Source organism: Artemia franciscana, chromosome 18 (genome assembly GCF_032884065.1).
Source record: "Artemia franciscana chromosome 18, ASM3288406v1, whole genome shotgun sequence".
Lineage (NCBI taxonomy): Eukaryota > Metazoa > Arthropoda > Branchiopoda > Anostraca > Artemiidae > Artemia > Artemia franciscana.
The window spans coordinates 4,454,154-4,478,081 of NC_088880.1; the positions used below are offsets into that span (position 1 = coordinate 4,454,154).

A 23,928-nucleotide genomic window follows, 5' to 3' on the forward strand; every position below is an offset into this window, starting at 1 on the left:
TCTTGATAAACTTTGAAGAGAGCGGATTTTTCAAAAAACAGTTGCTATCCCTTCTAAAAAGACATTAAATCCACCTCAATAAATTAAATAGAAACTGACACTTAAAAACCCATAATAAATCCCACCCATTTAAACTTGATGACAAGACCACACAAGTTGGCGTTCTCGATGCCAGAAGGAAATTGACTTCTAATTAGCACGTTAGTCATCCTTTAAATCTTTTGCCAAATAATTTTGAAAACAGGTCAGTTCCTTTATAAAATGAGAACTAGACAGATTTTTCTTATTTCAGTTTTTCTGTTAGAATGGAATTTTGTGCATTTAAAATATCAATCATCAATGTACCCCCGACGTAGGAAGAAAGTGAACTCTGTGTGGGGTGATACGCCAGTGCTACGTAACAAGGGGTACATTTCAGATGGGGTGATCATTTATAAAAGTAATCCGGATTATCCAGTTTATGATGAAAAGGATAGTTTTGAAAGTTCCTTGTCAGTCGAGAGTAGCAAAGAAATCCCAGATGACGACGGGGTAACTATATATCCTTTTATCTCAAGGAGTAACTTAAAAATATTTGCGGGTGATCTTATGCCAAGTTCCGTTTTTCTGAAAGAAACACTTAAATTACTAAAGAGTTATGCTGTTCGATTTCCCATTCAACACTTTTCTAAAAATAATGGTCGCTACCATGTTAATTATGTTCAAACCTCCCTCCTCACAAGTGGGAGCCCAATAAATATGTAGGCTATGTGCAAAACCTTTCTGATTATATTGTTTGTTTCTTTGTCAAATTTTGCATTGCGAACCGACTGTTGAAGAGAATTAAGCACAAAATATGATACAAATCAATATAATAGCAAAACTTACGTATATAACATAGGGCAATATCTGAGATTAGTAGAGGGGAAGGGAGGCTGCGACACTTGAGGTAATGACCATTATAATGACACAATAATATTTAATAATGACACAATAAGGTAAGGTAGTGACCATTTTATTTTGAAGACTTTTTCATGGAGTGCCGAGTGGTGTACTCTTTTATTACTAAAGCGTTTTCTTTAAACAAATCCTGGCAGTAAATTACCTATTTTTCTATGCTGTTAAAATTTTGACCGAAACTCAAGAAAGGAAGAGATCTTGGGCGTCTTAAATTGATCCTTGGAGCTTGAACCAGGGATCCTGGGTAATCATTTATAATAATAATCCGGATTATACAGTTTATGATAAAAAAAAGATTGTTCTGAAAGTTTCCTTGTTGATTGACAAAATTTTTGTCATTCTACTTTTGAATTCCGTTTCCACTTCAAAAATAAAAAAAAATCAATTGTTTTTTGCATCCATCCTCCCCCTTTTTACGTTTGAAGAAGGAGGATTTTCGTTCGTTGCAAGAGAAGAAACAAGCCCTTGACATCTCCTAGGCAATACATTATTTTCTGTTGTCCCACCTTTTACTGACGTCTAATATTTTTAAATAAATGTCTACTAAATGAAATGGGTATATCAATGTATAAATATAAGCCATATTTCAAACATAAAGACTTTATTTACAATTATTATACAATTGATGCACAACCATTTACAATTATTTATCAAATAGTTCGTGGTAACGAACTATGAACGAAGAGCGACTCTGCCCAATAGTAACCAAAACTCTTAAAACGAGAGCTAAGAGCTCATATGGCACTTGTGACGAGGTCGCAAGAGCCAAGAGCTCATATGTTATGAGCTCTAGCAAAAACCTATGAATCAATAGATTGATTGAAAAGGAAAATCAGAGGCTTAATGCCGGTCAGGACTTAAAATAAGAGCTCTGAGTCACGATGTCCTTCTAAATATCAAAACTCATTAAGATCTGATCACCCACTCGTAAGTTAAAAAACCTCAATTTTTCTAATTTTTCCTCTCCCCTCGGCCCCTCCAGATGGTCGAATCGGAGAAAACGGCTTTATCAAGGTAATTTTTGCAGCTCCCTGACACACCTACCAACTTTCATCGTCCTAGCACATCCAGAAGCACCAAACTCACCAAAGCACTGAACCCCACCACCTAACTCCACCAAAGAGAGTGGATCAAGTCCAGTTACGTCAATGACGTATCTACGACATTTATGAGCGTTTCCCAAGATTTCAGGTTTCCCCCTCCAACTCCCCCCAATGTCAAAAGATCTGGTCGGAACTTGAAGTAAGAGCTCTGAGACGTAAGTTCCTTCTAAATATCAAATTTCATTTAGATCCGTTCACCCGTTCTTAAGTTAAAAATACCTCAATTTTTCTGATTTTTCCAAATTAACAACCCCCAGCTCCCTCAAAGAGAACGGATCCGTACCAATATGTCAATCTCGTATCTATAACTTGTGCTTATTCTTCCCATCAGGTTTCATCCCGATCTCTCTACTCTAAGGGTTTTCCAAGATTTCCGGTTTCCAGGATTTATGTTTCTCCCCTCCAACCCTCTGTGTCCCCGGATCCGATTCGAATCGAAAAAGGAGCATCTGAGACATAAGATCCTTCTATATATCAAGTTATATTAAGATCCGATCACCCATTCGAGAGATACCTCGATTTTCATGTTTTCCAAGAATTCCGGTTTCCCCCTCCAACTCCCTTCAATGTCACCAGATTTGGTCGAGATTGAAAGTTCTAAAGCACAAGATCCTTCTAAGTATCAAATTTCATTAGGATCTGATCACCCGTTCGTAAGTTACAAATACCTCATTTTTTCTAATTTTTCCGAATTACTCCCCCCCCCCCCACTAACTTCACCAAAGAGAGTGGATCCGGTCCGGTTATTTCAGTTACCTATCTTGAACTTGTGATTATACTTTCCACCAAGTTTCATCCTGATCTCTCCGCTTTAAGCGTTTTCCAAGATTTCCGCCCCCCCCCCAAATGACACTGGATCCGGTCAGGAATTAAAATAAGAGATCTTAGTTTCGAGGTCATTCAAAATATGGAATTTCATTAAGATACGATCACTCTTTCGTAAGTCAAAAATATGTCATTTTTTCTATATTTTAGAATTGATCCTCCCCCCAACTCCCCCAAAGAGAGCAGATCCGTTCCGGTTATGTCTATCCCGTATCTAGGACTTATGCTTATTTTTTCCACCAAGTTTCATCTTGATCCCTCGACTCTAAGCGTTTTCCGAGGTTTTACGCCCCCCCCTACTTCTCCTTGACCGGATCCGGTCGGGATTTAAAATAAGAGCTCTGAGACACGATATCCTTCTAAATATCAAATTTTATTAAGATCCGATCACTCCTTCGTAAGCTAAAAATACCTCATTTTTTTAATCTTTCAGAATTGTCCCCCCCCCAACTCCCCCAAAGAGAGAGAAACTATTCCGGTTATGTCAATCACGTATCTAGGACTTCTGCTTATTTTTCCCACCAAGTTTCATCCCGATCCGTCAACTCTAAGTGTTTTCCGAGATTTTAGGTTCCTCCCTCAATTCCTCCCAATGTCACCGGATTCAGTTGGGATTTAAAGTAAAGGCTCTAATACACGATATTCTTCCAAACTTCAAGTTTCATTAAGATCCGATCACTCCTTCGTAAGTTAAAAATACCTTATTTTTTTCTAATTTTCAGAACTAACCCCCCTCCCAACTCCTCCAAACAGAGCAGATCCGTTCCGGTTATGTCAATTACGTGTCTAGGACTTCTGCTTATTTTTCTCACTAAGTTTCATCCTGATCCCTCCATTCTAAGCGTTTTCCAAGATTATGGGTCACCCCCAAATCCCCCCAATATTGCCGCATCTGGTTAGGATTTAAAATAAGAGCTCTGAGATACAATATCTTTCAAAACATCAAATTTCATTAAGATCCCATCACCTGTTCGTAAGTTAAAAATACTTCATTTTTGATGTTTTCGAATTAACCGACCCCCCCCCCCCCCGATGGTCAAATTGCAAAAAAGACTAATTTTAATTTAATCTGGTCTGGTCCCTGATACGACTGCCAAATTTCATCATCCTTGTTTAGCTGGAAGTGCCTAAAGTAGCAAAACCGGGACAGACAGACCAACAGAATTTGCGATCGCTATATGTCACACGGTTGGTACCAAGTGCCATAAAAACACACTCTAATGACAATAGACACACCAAATATTTTTGTACATGCTGATTCCAAATTAGTAAACTTCATTAGATTTCGTATTACTCATCAAAAGCAAATTGCCTGAGAAAATCTTCCTGATTTTAAGAAAGAGGGGAACACCCCCAAAAAGTTAAGCGGTCGTAATAATCACAGCATCAGATTCAGTATATCAGAGAACCTATTGTACAGGTTTCAAGCTCACGTCTACAAAAATGCGGGATTTTGTAATTTTACCAGAAGAAACGTCATTGATACGTATTTTTTCCAGGGGTTAATTGTATCTGACCAATGGTCTGATGTATTTAGGAAAAGGACTCATTTGAACAGAAGTCAAAAGTCTTAGTGCTCTTTTTAAGTGTCAACAAAATGGAGGGTAACTAAAACCTCTTCCGCGCCTCTTTTTCCCCAAATACTTTCCATCAAATTTTTAGACAGCCATTTGGTTCAGTATAATTAAAAGTTCCGATAACTATGCCTTTGGGGATGACATGACCATCATAATCCCTGGGAAAGGGCTGTAAGTTCAGTAATTTGCCCATTGCTTACATTTAGTATTTGTTATTGGGAAGTATGCGAAATATGGGGATAGGGTTGTAAGTCATGGCCTGGGGTCATATAAGGATTTTATGGAATGGGTGGTTGCATAAAGTTCAAATGGGGCTTATTTGATTTGATATTGACAGTTATAGTGCCCTTTTCAGATTCAAATTGATCTGAAGGAACCCCCCCCCATCACGCTCATCATTTCCTCAAAGACATCCAATCAAAATTTGGAGATAGAAATTTTGTTCATTGTAGTTGAGGAGTCCAGAAAATATGTCTTTCAGGAAGACAGCCCCGCCCCCACAGCTCTTAGGACAAGGGTTGTAAGTTATGCTCCTGGGGTATATGAGGTTTTTATAGAAAGGGTGTCTGTATACACTTTGAAGAGGACTCATTGGATTGGTAACCCGAATTTCTAGTGCCCTTTTCAAGAGTCAAAGTGGATGAGAAGGCAGTTACCCCCCCCCCAAAAAAAAACCATCGTGTTTTCCTGAAGTACATGGAACGAAAAATTTTGAGACAGTAATTTTATTCAAAATAGTTAAAAGATCATATAACAAAGCATTTATGGGCTTATAAAAACCACCAGAGTCTAGGAAAGAGGGTGGTAAGTTATGCCGCGGGTTATTCAAGTTTTTTATAGAAGGGACGGTTTTTTAACTTTAAAAGAGGCTCATTTGGTTGGAAATTGAAATTTTAGTTCCTTTTTAAGTGCCAAAAGTGATGGAAGACATTTAGCCGCCCCACTCCCCGACAACCCCTCTTTTCACCAAACGCATTTGATTGAAATTATGGGAAAGTGATTTTGTTAAAAATAGTTCAAAGAACATATTATAATGTCTCTAGCGGTGAAACAGCCCCCCAGCACCCTGGGTAATGGATTGTAAGTTATATCCTGTGGGCTTATAAGGCTTTTATGAAATGTCTGGTCGTATAAACTTCAAATGGGGATTGTTTGTTTTGAAATTGGAACTTATAGTGTCCTTTTTAAGAGTCAGTATGATTTGAGAGCAATCAACCCCTCCCCCCTCCAGGCCCATCATTTTCCGTAACAACTCCAATGAAAGTTTGGAGACAACAACTTTGTTCATGGTAGTTGAAAGTTTCAGAAATTATGTCTGTGAGGAGGACAACCCCCCCCCCTACATCTCTCAGGAGAAGGGTTATAAATTATACCCTGGGGACATACAAAGTTCTTATAGAAAGGCTGGTCGTATATGCTCTAGACGGGACTCATTGGATTGGTAATCAGAAATTCTAATGCACTTTTCAAGAGTCAAAGTGATTAGAACGCAGCTACCCCTCGCCCCCACACACGCAAAGAAAATGTGTTTTTTTTTCCCAAGATGTATTCAGTAGATTTTTTGAGACAGTCCTTTTATTCAAAATAGTCCAAATATCATATAACAAGGCTTTTGAGGCTGATACAAACCACAAGAGCCTGAGGCGAGGCTTGTAGGCTCTGCACCGGGGGTATTTAAAGTTCTTATCGAAGGGATCGTTCTATAAGCCTTAGAGGTGTCTCAATTTGTTGAAATTGGAAGTTTTAGCTCTCTTTTAAGAGTCAATAGTAATAGAGGTCAAGTAGCCCTCCCACCCAACTACCACTTCAATTTTGTTTAAAATAAACCAAATGACAGAAACAATGCCTCCAGGGCTCCAAAAACCCCGGGGATAAGGGCTTGAAGTTATGCCCTGGGGTATATAATATTTTTATGGAGTGGGTGGCCGTATTAAATTCAGATGGGTCTCATTTGATTTTAAATTGAATTTTATAGTACCCTTTTTAAGATTCAGAGTGATTTGAGAGACCCCCCCCACGCCCATCTTTTCCCATAACAAACACAAGCAAAGTTTGGAGACATTAATTTTTTCAGCATTGTTTAAAGATTCAGTAATTATGCGTAGCAATAGTTGTAGTAGTATTAGTAGCAGTATGCAAATAGCGCCTTTTTTCAACATACTCTTCAACAGACGATAAAATTTTGAATTTAATACCATCAACCGCTTCTGAAGCATTGCTGATACGGCCTCTTGACAACCTATATGGGCATAGCGTATTTCGATTTACTACAATAAAGTTACAATATTGCTTAAAATTTTCGCCCTAATACCCTTAGGTTTATTAGTAGTAGAAGCAGCACGGGTAGTTTTAGTAGTAGCAGTAGTAGAACAGACAATTGTAGTGGTCTTAGTTTAAGTAGCAGTAGTAATTTTAGTAGTAACAATAATAGTAACAGGAGCAGTAGTTGTAGGAGTAGAACCATTAGTATTATGATGCAAATATTGTCTTTTGGTTGATTCAACATCCCCTACAACAAGCGTTGTAAGTTTTAATTTCACACACGAAACTGTTCATAAGATATTGCTGATATGCCCTTTTACATACGGATGGTAGGTCGTCATCCATGCAACAGAAATATTCTCTGAAAATTTCACCTTGAAACCTTCATAGGTTGCGGATTTTGAATAGCTCAGAAGATACTCTGTGTGAACGTGTAATGTGTATCTGTGTATATGTGTATCCGTGTGTCTGTATATCTGTGTAATGTGTATCTGTGTATAGTGCTTCTACGGGCACTGTAACTAACGACACTAATGATATTACGTTGAAACTTGTAGGGAACATTTAGGTGGAGTTTCAATTAAACGAAAAAAATACATGCATACAGGCGTTATTAGGGCATATAAGCAACATAAGACATATAAGGACATAGACAGCAATGCTCTGTCATGGCTAGTAATATCATTGATATTTTAAACGAGCTAGTTTGATTGAAATTTAAAAGTTCTAGTGCCCTCTTAAGAGTCAAAAGTGATTGGTTGGCAATCAGCCCTCCTCTTTAGCTCATAATTTTTCAGACACTTCCAATCAAAATTTTGAGACAGCCATTTTGTTCAACATAGCTGAACAGTCTAGTAACTATATCTCTAGGGATATGGGGTAGGTCAACCCCGACAGTTACATAATTTGTCCATTCTTAAAAACTAAATGTTGCTTTAGTTTAGAAACTAAATGTTGATAGTAATATCATTGATATTTTAAACGAGCTAGTTTGATTGAAATTTAAAAGTTCTAGTGCCCTCTTAAGAGTCAAAAGTGATTGGTTGGCAATCAGCCCTCCTCTTTAGCTCATAATTTTTCAGACACTTCCAATCAAAATTTTGAGGCAGCCATTTTGTTCAACATAGCTGAACAGTCTAGTAACTATATCTCTAGGGATATGGGGTAGGTCAACCCCGACAGTTACATAATTTGTCCATTCTTAAAAACTAAATGTTGCTTTAGTTTAGAAACTAAATGTTGATAGTAATATCATTGATATTTTAAACGAGCTAGTTTGATTGAAATTTAAAAGTTCTAGTGCCCTCTGAAGAGTCAACAGTGATTGCTTGGCAATCAGCCCTCCTCTTTAGCTCATAATTTTCCAGACACTTCCAATCAAAATTTCGAGACAGCCATTTTGTTCAACATAGCTGCACAGTCTAGTAACTATATCTCTAGGGATATGGGGTAGGTCAACCCCGACAGTTACATAATTTGTCCATTCTTAAAAACTTAATGTTGCTTTAGTTTAGAAACTAAATGTTGATAGTAATATCATTGATATTTTAAACGAGCTAGTTTGATTGAAATTTAAAAGTTCTAGTGCCCTCTTAAGAGTCAAAAGTGATTGGTTGGCAATCAGCCCTCCTCTTTAGCTCATAATTTTTCAGACACTTCCAATCAAAATTTTGAGACAGCCATTTTGTTCAACATAGCTGAATAGTCTAGTAACTATGTCTCTAGGGATATGGGGAAGGTCAACCCCGACAGTTACATAATTTGTCCATTCTTAAAAACTAAATGTTGCTTTAAAATTAAGTCAAAACAGACTGTTTGTATGCTGGTTGCCAATAAGACATCTCAGCAATATACCAAGAACGAATGAGGGTATTAAGCTAAAAATTTTGGAGCTACTTCTGTTCTTAATGTTTTACTAAATCAAAAGAGTGTAAGTGTCTTCAGGCTGTGAAAGAGCATAGATATGATTTTTTGGGAATGGTATTGAGTTTTATTTATCAGGTCAGCTAGAGGATGACCAAATTAAACATTACTATTTGTATCATGATTTTGAAAAGGTTTATGTTGTTAAAAACTTACTGAATAAGTTTCTCCAGCATGCAAATAGCATGCTAAACTTCGATGTCTAACTTCTCGGCCAATAGCTACAAAGAGGAAATTTACTTTAGGAATCCATTGCGGACCTTTGCATTCACTAATGTATGGCTGTGCTCCAAAGGCAGTGTATTTTTATAAAACGGTGATTTCGGTAAAACGGTAATTTTTCGGTAAAGCACTAAAGGGCTGTGGTCACGTAGCTTTTTTTGGGCCCTGATTTCGGCAGCCCAGTGGGCAATTGATAGCAGTACAAAAACAATGCCATTTGCGTTTGTTTTTCGAAACTAAACGGCATGGACACCACTAGTCAATAACAGGTTATCAATAATTACATGATTGATCTCAACCTATTATTCATGTTTTATATTATTAAAATTTTTGATGTTCTTCAATTTTGTTACGTTAAAATCTTTTATCAACTTAAAAATTTTCCATTATTAAATTATAAAGCTCTTTTGTTATTGAATAATTAACTATTACTATTGTTCTTTAGTTATTCTATTTTCCAACCGAAGAAAAAGAAAAGATTGACTATTTATTTCTACCCCGTTTTGTAAATCGGCACCAAAAACAAGAAAAATTTTCAATCTAAAATCGGTGCCTTTTTCTTTGCAAATCGGTGCCGGTATAAAAAGCTACTTGTGTTCGGCCCTTTTACGATAAAACCTGATAAAACTAAAATAAAATGATAAAACTAAAATTTGACGCTGTCAAAAGTCACATTTTCAGTTGCAGTTTTCAGGCGAAGTTAGCTAAGTTACGTGGAACGTGGAAACGAGTCATCAACACAAAAAGGGAATGGTCCCATCCCATTAAAGTAAGTTTATATAATTTATGAATTTTTGCATTCGTTGGCCAGCTTTGCATATAAAGACGCGACTAAAGACTTTGCTCTTTTGGGTACAATGCAATAAATTTATATCTTCAGCTGTTTTAATACAATTTATTCTAGGTAGGAATTCAACCTGAGGATATGACCTATAGTCAGCTTAAACTTGAATTATATGGAGAAAGGGCTAAATTAGATCGCTATCTGAAGCACGTGGAAGGTCGGAGTCATAGCGCTCTTGTGTCAAGATTATTACAAGTTCAGAGGAAGTACACTCTGGGTGAGTTTTTTTCTGTTGTTATTGGTTCAAACCGATTTCTGGCCATACGCCATTTAATCACTTTTAAAATCCTGAGCCCCCCTCCCCCTCTACTGTGATATTTAAATTTTGTTATTCAAAATTTTACGTGTATTCATAGAGTCAGAAACATAGTAACTTATCATTCTAAGGTTCCGAGTTTCTTATTCTAGGAAGTTTATTCTGTTTTGTTACACGGCTGAGGGAAATTGCACCCAGGGGGCTACCTTTACCTGTAAAATGATGGGAGAATATAACTGTCTGTTGATTCACTATGTGCTATATGCACTGTTAAATTGAAAGGGTCTGTTTTCACTTTAGTGGCTGTTTTCTACGGTTTTTTCTCTTTATTTTAGTGGCTGTTTTTTACGGTCTTTTGTAATTTTTCTGTCTTTGCACTAAGGGCAACTGAGCGGAGGTCTTGGCAGAAATATATTTTTCCTTCCTCACTGGCTGGAAATATCTTCATTTTTCCTTCTGTTTGAGTTTTTTCTCATCTTGTTATTCTTAGCCAGTGTGGTCTTAGAAATTTTAGTTGCATTTAAAATAGACACTGTTCGTTTATATATTCTCTTTGTCATTTGAAAAGGAATCTTATGTTAATTCGTGCTTATTGCTACAATTATTGTGGTCCAGAGGCGTATCTCCAGCTTTTGTTCTGGGGAGAGACAAGAGGGGTCCATATCCGGATAGTCAAGGAATACGGGCTATATAAGAATTTTTTCCCAAATTATTGGGGGTCAACTGCCCCTCTTACCTCACCAGAAAGCAGCAGGTCTGGCAGCTTTCTGTAATGTTGATGCAAAATTTCTTTTCTAATTAAAGATTAAAAGAAGGAAGTTTTTCAGCGGAAAATAAGGAGCAACATTAAAACTTAAAACAAATGGAAGTTATTCGGTATATGAGGGAGAATGCCCCATCCTCAACCCTCGCATTTCGTTCTAAAGTCTTAAGGTTCTTAAAAACATTTCTAGTTTAAGCACAACGCTTTTGTGTTTGAGCAGTTTTTTTTAAGGAATTGTGACAAAAGTCAAACTTCATCGGACAGGGAATCCGTAACAAATAATATTTCTTAGCAAATTCTTCTGTTTGTTCCTGACAAATACAGACTAGCCTAGTTGGCATTACACAATTTTTTACAAGCTTTCTTTTTTTTTGAGAGCTAGAAATGTGTCCAAGGGGACAAACTTTGTTTTGATCTCCCAGAACCATTGAGGGTGCAAAGATCGTTGATTTGACATCTCAGTTTCTGGGTATTTTTTGTACAGGGGCTTCCAGCAAGCCCATCGACCAGCCTTGTAGATTCTTATTGTCGCTTGTCTTCTAACCGCAGACAATTTGAAACAATTTGTTGTCTTTTCATATTGGGGTCTTTTCAATGATATTTGATTATTTAAGCAAGCCCGATTTCTAAAAACGATATCTACTAAGCTTCAAACTTTTGATTTTCTTTTTTAAAATTTTTGAATTGTTTATAATCCCTTGTTTAAATATATACTAATATTTTTGCAACTACCAGGTTTTTGCTCATTGCGCAATTTAATTTACGAAAAGATTACGCAATTGCTCTTTACCCAAAGATATTTGATTATTAAAGCAAGTCCAATTTCCAACACCGATTTCTATTAAGATTCAAATATTTGGTTTTCTTTTTTAAGGTTTTTGAATTGTTGTAATCCCTTGTTAAAATATATACAAATACTTTTGCAATTACCATTTTTTTGCTCTTTCGGCAATTTAATATAAACTCCTCTATGCATGAAAATTGTCAATTTTTCCGCATAAGTGTGACAAGTTTAAGGTTTTAAGTATGTGGGTGATATATTGCAATTAAGGCTCCAATATGTTTTTTTCTTGGTTTTAGGGTCCTTGTGCATTATACGGAAGTTTTTCAAGGGCTTCATTTAATTAGAACCTATTTCTTGACGCTCAATCCTAATGAAATATCATAAATGTTTGCAATATATACGTCTCACATAATTGTGGGCAATATGTATGCACATTGCGGGGGGAGGTGAAGTATAAGGGTTTTCCATACAAAATGTGTTAAGTGCAATTACCCGGCATATCATGAAGTAATAATTATTTCTAACTTGAAAAGGGTCTAAATAATTTACCTCACCCAAAGCTGTATCCAGGGCGGTTAGGCGGTTTGACCCCCTAAAATGTTTGTCTGACTCGTAAAAACATAACAAAATGGATACAAACAAATTTTTTATGCGTTTTCCGAGTTATTTTTTGTGTACCCCACCCCGAAAAAAATCCTTGGGTAAAACACTTCCCGAAAAAAAATCCTGGATAAGGCCCTGCCCCTCCCCCTCCCCCTAATGTGAAAATAATTAGCCTAAATTATATATTTACCGTCTATTCTAGACGGGAAATATATTATAGATATAGAAACTGAATTATTCTCGAGTTTTTCACACCATAAGCTTGAGCGTTTGCCGTATAATACACAAGTATCAGTTTGTCTGCAAGGGAGTTCTAAATTTTATGGGGTTACTTATTTTCAACAGTAGGGGTCTAACTTTTTATGATATTGATATTATTTAATACACATTATTTTTCTAAAATCTGTGCTGATTCAAGTTTTATCGAAGTTGACTATTGTGTATGGATGCATTGATTTCATATTCTGATGAAATCGATGGACTGATTCGTCTCTATGTCTTAAAAAAGTTGAGTTTGGCTTTACAGATCAAAAGATTACGGAGCAAGGAAAAACTATTTCCCAGGAAGAATATAGTCTATCAATCTAAGTGTTTTTTATTATTTAGTCGAAATTTAATTGTGTTTTAAGGGGCTAATTTATTCACGTCGTTAAAGTTGTTTGATATTGGGGATCTGGTTGCAACCTCATTTGTTTCTCTATGCCTCTAGAAAATTCAATTTGTCCCTTATAGCTCTAAATTTCACTTTCATGGAGACAAAATCCGCGCGTTTTTATTGAGGTTCTGGCTGCAACCTCTTTTATTTCTTCATGTCTTAAGAAAAGCCGTTCTATCTATTATAGATCTAATGATCACGATGTTAAGAACGAATGATACCCATACAAATATATCCCTGAAGGCTACGTGCTTTCTTTTACGGGGGGGGGGAATCTGAGTGTTGCTTATGTTAATATTTTAATTATTTTTCTTTCCTTATGTCCTTAAGTCTTTTAAAAAAATGGATGTCTCCCTTATAGATCAGAAGATCATGATGCTAAGAAAAAACATCGCCCAGCAAGAATATATGAAAAGACACATTGGATGTACCCCAAAACTTAGTTTTATAAATGTCCGTGACGTTTACAACACGTTTGACCTTACCTACTACCCTCATGTGGTTGTACTTCATACGTGTGATGATGATAGCTCCTGTTGCGAGCTTCCGTCTGACACTTGTGTTGCAGAGAAGAAAGAAGAGGTGGAACTGTTCTTTCAGGTACAGGTTTTTGTTTATAGTAAAAATAAAAAAAAATTAATAAATAAAAAATGTGATAAAATTTATATAAATAGAAAATAAATAAAAATAAATAAAAAATAATAATAAATAATAACAAGTAAAAAAAAATAATAATAATAAATCAGGCAGAAACTTTCTCGCCAAGTGATGCCTGCAAGGGGAAATGCATAGTTATGAGTACACATCTTTAAGGTATGAAGATATTCCTAAAAATTTGCAAAACTTACCCACTTTCTGGGAGAATGATCATTTTTTCTAGTTAGGTCGCGTTTAACGGATGAATGATGAAATCCTGTTTTACGGATGAAGGATGAAAATATAACAGTTCAAAATAGGGATGAAACCTTTTAATTGGCAGTGAACAGATATTAATTTTTTTAACTGGATATTTCGAATACATATCGCAGTAAAACTGATGATGAACTGATGATGATGTTTTACTGCTGATGATGAACACTGTATATGTGTTCGAAATATCCAGTTAAAAAATTCTATATCTGTTCACTGTCAATTAAAAGGTTTCATCCCTATTTTGAACTGTTATGCTTCCGTCATGGAAAGGTAGTGTGGTCTTCAAAGATATCTACGGATGAAGGATGAAAGGTTTGAAAAAACGAGTTTTTTCTGTTTACAGATGACATATGAAAACTCCCGTTTTATGGATGAAGTATGGTAGGTTGCAGAAAATCCACGTTTTTCCGGGTTTCCGAACGAAAGATGGAAAAAAACTGTTATGCTGGTGAAGGATAATAGGTTACCAAAAATCGCGTTCTTCGAACAAAGAATAGGACAATATTTCTCAATTTTAATCGATATTAGATTAATATTTTACATTGGGTATCTTGGGCCCAATTTAGACCTTAAACCAGGTTTAATTTTAGTTTTCAAGCAAGGATGAACACGGGAGGGGTGCGGAGGGGTTTTGTCTCTATAAGGATCTCTTTTTCTATAATAGTATTTATTCCCTTAACTACATAGCCTTCCCCACTTCTTTACATAAGGCTATTATGAGATGAGTGTGGCTCTCTGATTAGGTAAAGCAAAAAGCGACGCGACTAAGACTTTGCGGGTTCATTTGAAGATAATATTCGAAGAGTCGAATTTAATATTATTGAGTTTAAATTAAAGTCAAATTTTGAATTTGGATTAATGTTAATAAATTAATTTCAGAGCTTAATATTAACAAAAATTCGAAGTTTTTTAAGACTAAGCTAATAATATCTTGATTTTCAATTTTTGAGGTGCTATCTTTTTCCAATGGTCTATTTAGATATTGTTACGTTTCTTTAAGGAAATCAATATGTAAATGTTGTTTTTCTTGTAAAAATTCGGAAATTTTGGTAATGATGAAAATGCTTTTGAAAGCAGGTTTTGCTGCATTTTATTCAGAAAGCTTCAGTTTTGGACTGCGTTTTGAGCTTAGATCGATTTTTATGGATATGAAAAAGACCGCATTAGACATAAATCTGGAACTCAAAAGCTATACAGATTTCCTTTCGTCAGTGTATCTAAGATTTGTTTTTCTAGCGATTTATTTTAAGATCTTCATTGCTGATTTGTGACAGCCAAGGCTAAAAATAGTCAACTCAATTTTGACTATAACTGTCATGGTTTTTAAGTAAATCCGCTTGGGCCTAAAATAATATGTAAAAAATTAAGCAAGTAATTCAATGAGTTTAACATTTAGAAGTTTATTTTGTTGAATTTAAAACATTGGTGGAATTCATGTGTTAAGAGGCTTAGAGGGGATTTATCTCAGGATCTCCCCAAGGAAAGGGTTAAATACTTAGTGAAGCGGGTGCGTGGCCCGAATATAAGATATTTCTACAATTATACTTCCTTTCCAATACGTGAAGAATTCTTCAAAAATATTCACTTTTTGATGATACAGTAGCTGCAAAAATAAAATTTAATTTAAAATAAAATTTAAAATTAAAAAAAAAATAAAATAAAATTTAAATAATTCCCTTCGTGAGCAAAGTGGCTTATCTTTGAGTATGATGTTGCTGAACTAAGTCATTTCTGTTGTCCGTTTTCAATGGGATAAATAAGAAAGTAATGAAATCAAACCACTATAATTCATAAGCCAAACATGATGTCAGCGTGTTGAATATTATAGCTCTAGTACACACCCATAAGATGTAGCCAGAGATAACTAAGGACGTAGCCATAGGACATAGATGAGCTCATACCCTCTTCCTGACGATGTGCGAAGAAATTATACGGAGAAAATGTGGACTTATGATGGAACAATCATAAAAAAATTACCTTTTGTATATTTCCCACCTCATCAGGAAAAGTGACTTGTCTGGGTTTGCTCTATGACTGTTCAACTATTTCAACTCTTTCAACTGGAACAGAACGTGTGAAGTTAGGCATGTTAACAATAAGGTATATATATATATATATATATATATATATATATATATATATATATATATATATATATATATATATATATATATATATATATATATATATATATATATATATATATATATATATATATATATATCTGTTTTAATTGTCATTTGTGTTACAGGTATCCAGTGGGAGAAACAAGAGAATAAACGAAATCAAACCACTGCTATTCATAAACCATACATCATGTCAGTGTGTTGACAGATTGGAATATTATAGTCCTAGGACACAGCCAGAGAATTCCCAAGAATTGATAAAGGATAGTACAGCAGAAGCAACTCTTTCATTTGAAGATAAAATAAGATCGTCCAAAAGACCCAGTATTATATCGCAAATGGAGACTGATCCTTCGTAAGGCTTTAATTTATTAAATAAAAAAAACAAGTTTTTTTGAGCTGCAAGTAAGGAGCGACATTAAAACTTAAAACGAACAGAAAATATTCCGTATATGAAAGGGGTTGTCCCCCCCTCAACGAATCGCTTTTTATGCTAAAGTTTAACTCTTTCTCACAACTCTACTTTTTACAAAATTAAAAAACTCTAGCGTAAAGAGCGAGACGTTGAAGAGGGACAACCCCTTTCATATATGGAATAATTTCTGTTCGATTTAGGTTTTAATGTTGCTCTTTACTTGCAGTAAAAAAATTTGTTTTTTTATTTAATTTCTGAACGTTTTTTAACGAACGCATGTTTTGATTTTGGCTCACTGCAAATGAATAATTAAAATGAAATTTGCATATTCGTTTTTATTGCTAAATGGCTTTCTCATAGTTTTGATCGGACAATTTTGATAAGAAAAAGGCGTGGGGGAGGAGGCCTAGTTGCACTCCTATTTTTGATTAATGAAAAAGACAGCTAGAACTTGTTTTTCATGAACTTTTTTATTATTAATAAATATACGTAGCTTACGAATTAACTTCCGGAACGAAATTCTATATTTTTATTTTTTATAACGTATATGAGGGAGTTATCCCCCTCGCATTCCGTCGCTCTTTATACAAAAGCTTTAATTTGGTCCCAGTTCTTTAAGAATGACCCCTGAATCACAAGAGTAAGGTATTGTGGAGAAGAAGAACCCCCTTATATACGTAATGATTTCTATTCGTTTCAGGTTATAATGCTGCTCCTTACTTTCACCAGAAAAAACTTTTTTTTCATTTATTTTCTCATTGTTTCTTTAAATAATACTAGAAAATCCTGCGGCCCCTTCATGGAAATTTTCTTCCGTCATGATAAATTCCTCCATGATAAGATCCTCCCACGTAACCCTTTCCCACCAAACCCCCTTTCACGTGAAAAAGTCCCTCTGAAAACATCTGTACATGTCCCAATAACCATTACTATATGTAAACAATGGTCAAAGTCCGTAACTGGCAGTCCTTCCCCCAGGGACTGTGGGGAATTAAGTCGTCCCAAAAGACATAATTATTAGATTTTTCGACTATATTGAACAAAATGACTATCTCAAAATTTTTAGCCAGTGACTTCGGGAAAAAAATGAGCGTGGGAGGGGGCCTAGGTGCCCTCCAATTTCTTGGTCACTTAAAAAGAGTTCTAGAATTTTTAATTTCCGTTAGAATGAGCACTCTAGCGAAATTCTAGGGCCACTGGGTCGATACGATCACCTCTGGAAAAAAAACTATATGCGCTATGTGCTATATAGCGAATATGTGCTATATGGCTATATGCGAATATGTGCCTGGTTTAACTCAGGATAGGAAGATAAAACTTAATATTAAAAGTAAAAAATTCACCTAAATCTTTCAGGTCTAAGAAGATAATATACAAAGAAAGTAGATATAAAGGGACGCAAATAGAGGTATGTATTTAGTGAACACAACTTGTCTTTTTTCGATACTCACAAACTTTGACAATCGATACCTATCTGATTTCGCAAATTCCAGCTTTATCGCAAATTTAGCTTTATAAAATGCCAGGAAAGATATATAAAGCTGTGGGCAGGGCCACTGATTGGAAAGAGGGTTGGGAAGATAAAGGGGCAAACTGGCAAATGCCCTCTTCCAAGGTTGATGAAAAATAATTTTTTGAAAAAAAATCCTTTCCCCGTTCAACATTTTGGAGAACTTGTACTAGCTTAAAAGTCTGCTTATAAAAGTCTGCTTATAAAAGTCTGCTTATAAAAATCTGCTTATAAAAGTCTGCTTATAAAAGTCTGCTTATAAAAATCTGCTTATAAAAGTCTGCTTATAAAAGTCTGCTTATAAAAGTCTGCTTATAAAAGTCTGCTTATAAAAGTCTGCTTATAAAAATCTGCTTATAAAAGTCTGCTTATAAAAGTCTGCTTATAAAAGTCTGCTTATAAAAGTCTGCATATGTAGTTACTCGGTTTCTGGTTAGTATGCTTGTTGCATTCTATTTGTGTGTCCTCATATAAAGGTTTTTTCTCAGCATCGTCAACAATAACTGCGCAATTGTTTCCCAAGATATTTTATAAAACAGCAAAGCTATTGCTTCATTCCAATCAGTATAAATTCATTAAATCTCATTTTATAGCCGCATTTATTTTAATTTATTTTGAGATTTTCTGAAAATTTTCCCATTGCTGTCCGTTTTTTCCCACGTGGTTCCCAATTAAAAATAAGGTTCTTACGGGCAATTTAAAAAAAATAATAGGTTCCTTCTCGTAAGAGTATAAAGTCAGTTTTGTGTCCATTAACGCACTGTTTTGTTGCTGGCAGTAACCCCTTATCCTGGAAAAATATAATTGCCTCTTTTTCAGTCTTTGGCAAATCACAAATCTTCGTTTCAAAATCCATGTTCAGAAACTATCTTCTGTCACTATGCGTAGCAAACTAAATTGAGTTTTGTCTTTGTGGCTATGAAACCGGATTTTCTCAGCACCTGCATCGTAGTTTGTCTCACGTAAGAACATAACTTCACGTATTGATCGTGTTCTGAATAAAACACAAGTACCTGTAGGTCTTATAAAGATCTTGATGATAATAACAATAAATAAACTCTGCTTAAGAACATGGCGAATTCTGCAATTGAATTGTCTTTTACTACCTCCAATAGCTTTTGTAAAATTTAATACAGTGAGACATCTGTCTGACTGTATTAAATTTATATTTATTTATATTTAATCATTATTAAAATTAAATGAATATATTGTCCTTTAGCCCAGACAACATATTGGTGATCTCTCATTTTGAGACTTGTCTTTTTCAATTGCTGTGAAAAAAAAATCTACTGTGAAATGATAATGTAAAATAAAACTTAATGGTGTAAACTTTTCTGGGTACTAGCACCAACTAGCACTACATGCACCATTACGTACTACAGCTAGTAGCTAGCACTTCTCTTAAGTATGACTGAGGTATGCATAAAATTATGTCCATTCAGTCGCCCTTATTATAGCAATCTCCCCTTTGTCAGCAAAGATATGGACCGGCTGCAATAAGCTTTGCTATTGTTACTCTATTTTGATCCCATATTTTTCAGATGCAAGTGCCCAGTTGGCTTTCATCCAAGAAAGACTCACAAAGAATGTATATGTGAGTGTCATAATCAAGAGTGTACTCGGGTCAGCCTTGGTAGAGTTCAGCTTCCCAGGGAGGAGAGATTGTAAGTTATATATAAATTTTCTCTGTACTTGAAGCCCTTTTTTTTTAATTGTTCTATTAGAGGAAAATTTTGATGTGGTGAAATTTCAGATTTCGGGGTGTATAATATAATAATTCATCTATAACCCAACACATAATACAGGTAAAAGTGGAAGCAAGCAATATACCAAACAAGAAAACACAAAATTGAAACAAAATGTGTTCATCTAGATGAGAAGTATGCAAAAAAAAAACGTGACATCGATTGACTTTAAACCAGCAGGCACAGAAAGCCCATCGATCAGTTAGCTTTGCCGTTATGTCTAGAGTACTGCACAAGTTCTGCACAACTTGTCTATTCTTAAACTACAAATGCAACTGATATCTCAAATGCCCTGAGTACTAATGCACACATGTACCAATGCACTAATGCCCTGTAGTACTAAGTTCTGCGCAACTTGTCTATTCTTAAATTACAAATGCAACTGATATCTCAAATGCCGTGAGTACTAATGTACACTCATGTACCAATGCACTGATGCCCTGCAGTACTACGTTCTGCACAACTTGTCTATTTTTAAACTACAAATGCAACTGATATCTCAAATGCCGTGAGTACTAATGTACACTCATGTACCAATGCCCTGATGCCCTGTAGTACTAAGTTCTGCACAACTTGTCTATTTTTAAACTATAAATGCAACTGATATCTCAAATGCCCTGAGTACTAATGTACACTCATGTACCAATGCACTAATGCCCTGTAGTACTAAGTTCTGCGCAACTTGTCTATTCTTAAATTACAAATGCAACTGATATCTCAAATGCCCTGAGTACTAATGTACAGTCATGTACCAATGCACTTGTTCCCTGCAGTACTAAGTTCTGCGCAACTTGCCTGTTCTTAAATTACAAATGCAACTGATATCTAAAATGCCCTGAGTACTAATGTAAACTCATGTACCATTGCACTGATGCACTGCAGTACTAAGTTCTGCACAACTTGTCTATTCTTAAACTACAAATGCAACTAATATCTCAAATGCACTGAGTACTAATGTACACTCATGTACCAACGCAATGATGCCTTGCAGTACTAAGTTCTGCGCAACTTGTCTATTCTTAAATTACAAATGCAAATGATATCTCAAATGCCCTGAGTACTAATGTACACTCATGTACCAATGCACTAATGCCCTGTAGTACTAAGTTCTGCGCAACTTGTCTATTCTTAAATTACAAATGCAACTGATATCTCAAATGAGCCCTGAGTACTAATGTACACTCATGTACCAATGCACTGATGCCCTGCAGTACTAAGTTCTGCACAACTTATCTATTCTTAAATTACAAATGCAACTGATATCTCAAATGCCCTGAGTACTAATGTACACTCATGTACCAATGCACTGATGCCCTGCAGTAATACGTTCTGCACAACTTGTCTATTTTTAAACTACAAATGCAACTGATATCTCAAATGCCCTGAGTACTAATGTACACTCATGTACCAATGCCCTGATGCCCTGCAGTACTAAGTTCTGCACAACTTGTCTATTTTTAAACTATAAATGCAACTGATATCTCAAATGCCCTGAGTACTAATGTACACTCATGTACCAATGCACTAATGCCCTGTAGTACTAAGTTCTGCGCAACTTGTCTATTCTTAAATTACAAATGCAACTGATATCTCAAATGCCCTGAGTACTAATGTACAGTCATGTACCAATGCACTTGTTCCCTGCAGTACTAAGTTCTGCGCAACTTGCCTGTTCTTAAATTACAAATGCAACTGATATCTAAAATGCCCTGAGTACTAATGTACACTCATGTACCAATGCACTGATGCACTGCAGTACTAAGTTCTGCACAACTTGTCTATTCTTAAACTACAAATGCAACTAATATCTCAAATGCACTGAGTACTAATGTACACTCATGTACCAACGCAATGATGCCTTGCAGTACTAAGTTCTGCGCAACTTGTCTATTCTTAAATTACAAATGCAAATGATATCTCAAATGCCCTGAGTACTAATGTACACTCATGTACCAATGCACTAATGCCCTGTAGTACTAAAATCTGCGCAACTTGTCTATTCTTAAATTACAAATGCAACTGATATCTCAAATGAGCCCTGAGTACTAATGTACACTCATGTACCAATGCACTGATGCCCTGCAGTACTAAGTTCTGCACAACTTGTCTATTCTTAAATTACAAATGCAACTGATATCTCAAATGCACTGAGTACTAATGTACACTCATGTACCAACGCAATGATGCCCTGCAGTACTAAGTTCTGCGTAACTTGTCTATTCTTAAATTACAAATGCAAATGATATCTCAAATGCCCTGAGTACTAATGTACACTCATGTACCAATGCACTAATGCCCTGTAGTACTAAGTTCTACGCAACTTGTCTATTCTTAAATTACAAATGCAACTGATATCTCAAATGCCCTGAGTACTAATGTACAGTCATGTACCAATGCACTTGTTCCCTGCAGTACTAAGTTCTGCGCAACTTGTCTATTCTTAAACTACAAATGCAACTGATATCTCAAATGCCCCGAGTACTAATGTACACTCATGTACCAATGCACTGATGCCCTGCACTACTAAGTTCTGCACAACTTGTCTATTCTTAAATTACAAATGCAACTGATATCTCAAATGCCCTGAGTACTAATGTACACTCATGTACTAATGCAATGATGCCCCGCAGTACTAAGTTCTGCGTAACTTGTCTATTCTTAAATTACAAATGCAAATGATATCTCAAATGCCCTGAGTACTAATGTACACTCATGCACCAATGTACTGATGCCCTGCAGTACTAAGTTCTGCGCAACTTGTCTATTCTTAAATTACAAATGCAAATGATATCTCAAATGCCCTGAGTACTAATGTACACTCATGTACCAACGCAATGATGCCCTGCAGTACTAAGTTCTGCGCAACTTGTCTATTCTTAAATTACAAATGCAAATGATATCTCAAATGCCCTGAGTACTAATGTACAATCATGCACCAATGTACTGATGCCCTGCAGTACTAAGTTCTGCGCAACTTGTCTATTCTTAAATTACAAATGCAACTGATATCTCAAATGCCCAGAGTATCAATGTACACTCATGCACCAATGTACTGATGCCCTGCAGTACTAAGTTCTGCGCAACTTGTCTATTCTTAAATTACAAATGCAACTGATATCTCAAATGCCCAGAGTACTAATGTACACTCATGTATCAATGTACTAATGCCCTGCAGTACTAAGTTCTGCGCAACTTATCTATTCTTAAATTACAAATGCAACTGATATTTCAAATGCCCTGAGTACTAATGTACACTCATGTACCAATGCAATGATGCCCTGCAGTACTAAGTTCTGCGTAACTTGTCTATTCTTAAATTACAAATGCAAATGATATCTCAAATGCCCTGAGTACTAATGTACACTCATGTACCAATGCACTGATCCCCTGCAGTACTAAGTTCTGCACAACTTGTCTATTCTTAGATTACAAATGCAACTGATATCTCAAATGCCCTGAGTACTAATGTACACTCATGTACCAATGCAATGATGCCCCGCAGTACTAAGTTCTGCGTAACTTGTCTATTCTTAAATTACAAATGCAAATGATATCTCAAATGCCCTGAGTACTAATGTACACTCATGCACCAATGTACTGATGCCCTGCAGTACTAAGTTCTGCGCAACTTGTCTATTCTTAAATTACAAATGCAACTGATATCTCAAATGAGCCCTGACTACTAATGTACACTCATGCACCAATGTACTGATGCCCTGCAGTACTAAGTTCTGCGCAACTTATCTATTCTTAAATTACAAATGCAACTGATATCTCAAATGCCCAGAGTACTAATGTACATTCATGTATCAATGTACTAATGCCCTGCAGCACTAAGTTCTGCGCAACTTATCTATTCTTAAATTACAAATGCAACTGATATTTCAAATGCCCTGAGTACTAATGTACACTCATGTACCAATGCAATGATGCCCTGCAGTACTAAGTTCTACGCAACTTGTCTATTCTTAAATTACAAATGCAACTGATATCTCAAATGCCCCGAGTACTAATGTACACTCATGTACCAATGCACTGATGCCCTGCAGTACTAAGTTCTGCACAACTTGTCTATTCTTACATTACAAATGCAACTGATATCTCAAATGCCCTGAGTACTAATGTACACTCATGTACCAATGCAATGATGCCCCGCAGTACTAAGTTCTGCATAACTTGTCTATTCTTAAATTACAAATGCAAATGATATCTCAAATGCCCTGAGTACTAATGTACACTCATGTACCAATGCAATGATGCCCCGCAGTACTAAGTTCTGCGTAACTTGTCTATTCTTAAATTACAAATACAAATGATATCTCAAATGCCCTGAGTACTAATGTACACTCATGTACCAATGCACTAATGCCCTGTAGTACTAAGTTTTGAGCAACTTGTCTATTCTTAAATTACAAATGCAACTGATATCTCAAATGCCCTGAGTACTAATGTACAATCATGTAC

At 35.7% G+C, this 23,928-nt stretch overlaps 1 protein-coding gene across 2 annotated transcripts in view; it reads left to right on the plus strand.

Moving 5' to 3' along the window:
• Positions 1 to 23,928, plus strand: part of LOC136038521 (uncharacterized) — a 40,644-nt gene that overhangs the window by 3,872 nt on the left and 12,844 nt on the right. Inside the window, exons 1-5 of one of the 2 annotated variants that reach the window (XM_065721627.1) lie at positions 247 to 531; positions 9,756 to 9,912; positions 13,118 to 13,356; positions 15,920 to 16,149; positions 19,261 to 19,383. In XM_065721627.1, the coding sequence (XP_065577699.1) occupies positions 262 to 531; positions 9,756 to 9,912; positions 13,118 to 13,356; positions 15,920 to 16,149; positions 19,261 to 19,383 (1,019 nt within the window). In that variant the 5' untranslated portion in view covers positions 247 to 261. Of the gene's footprint in view, positions 1 to 246; positions 532 to 9,755; positions 9,913 to 13,117; positions 13,357 to 15,919; positions 16,150 to 19,260; positions 19,384 to 23,928 lie in introns of those variants that run through there. The other variant, XM_065721628.1, reaches the window with a different exon arrangement.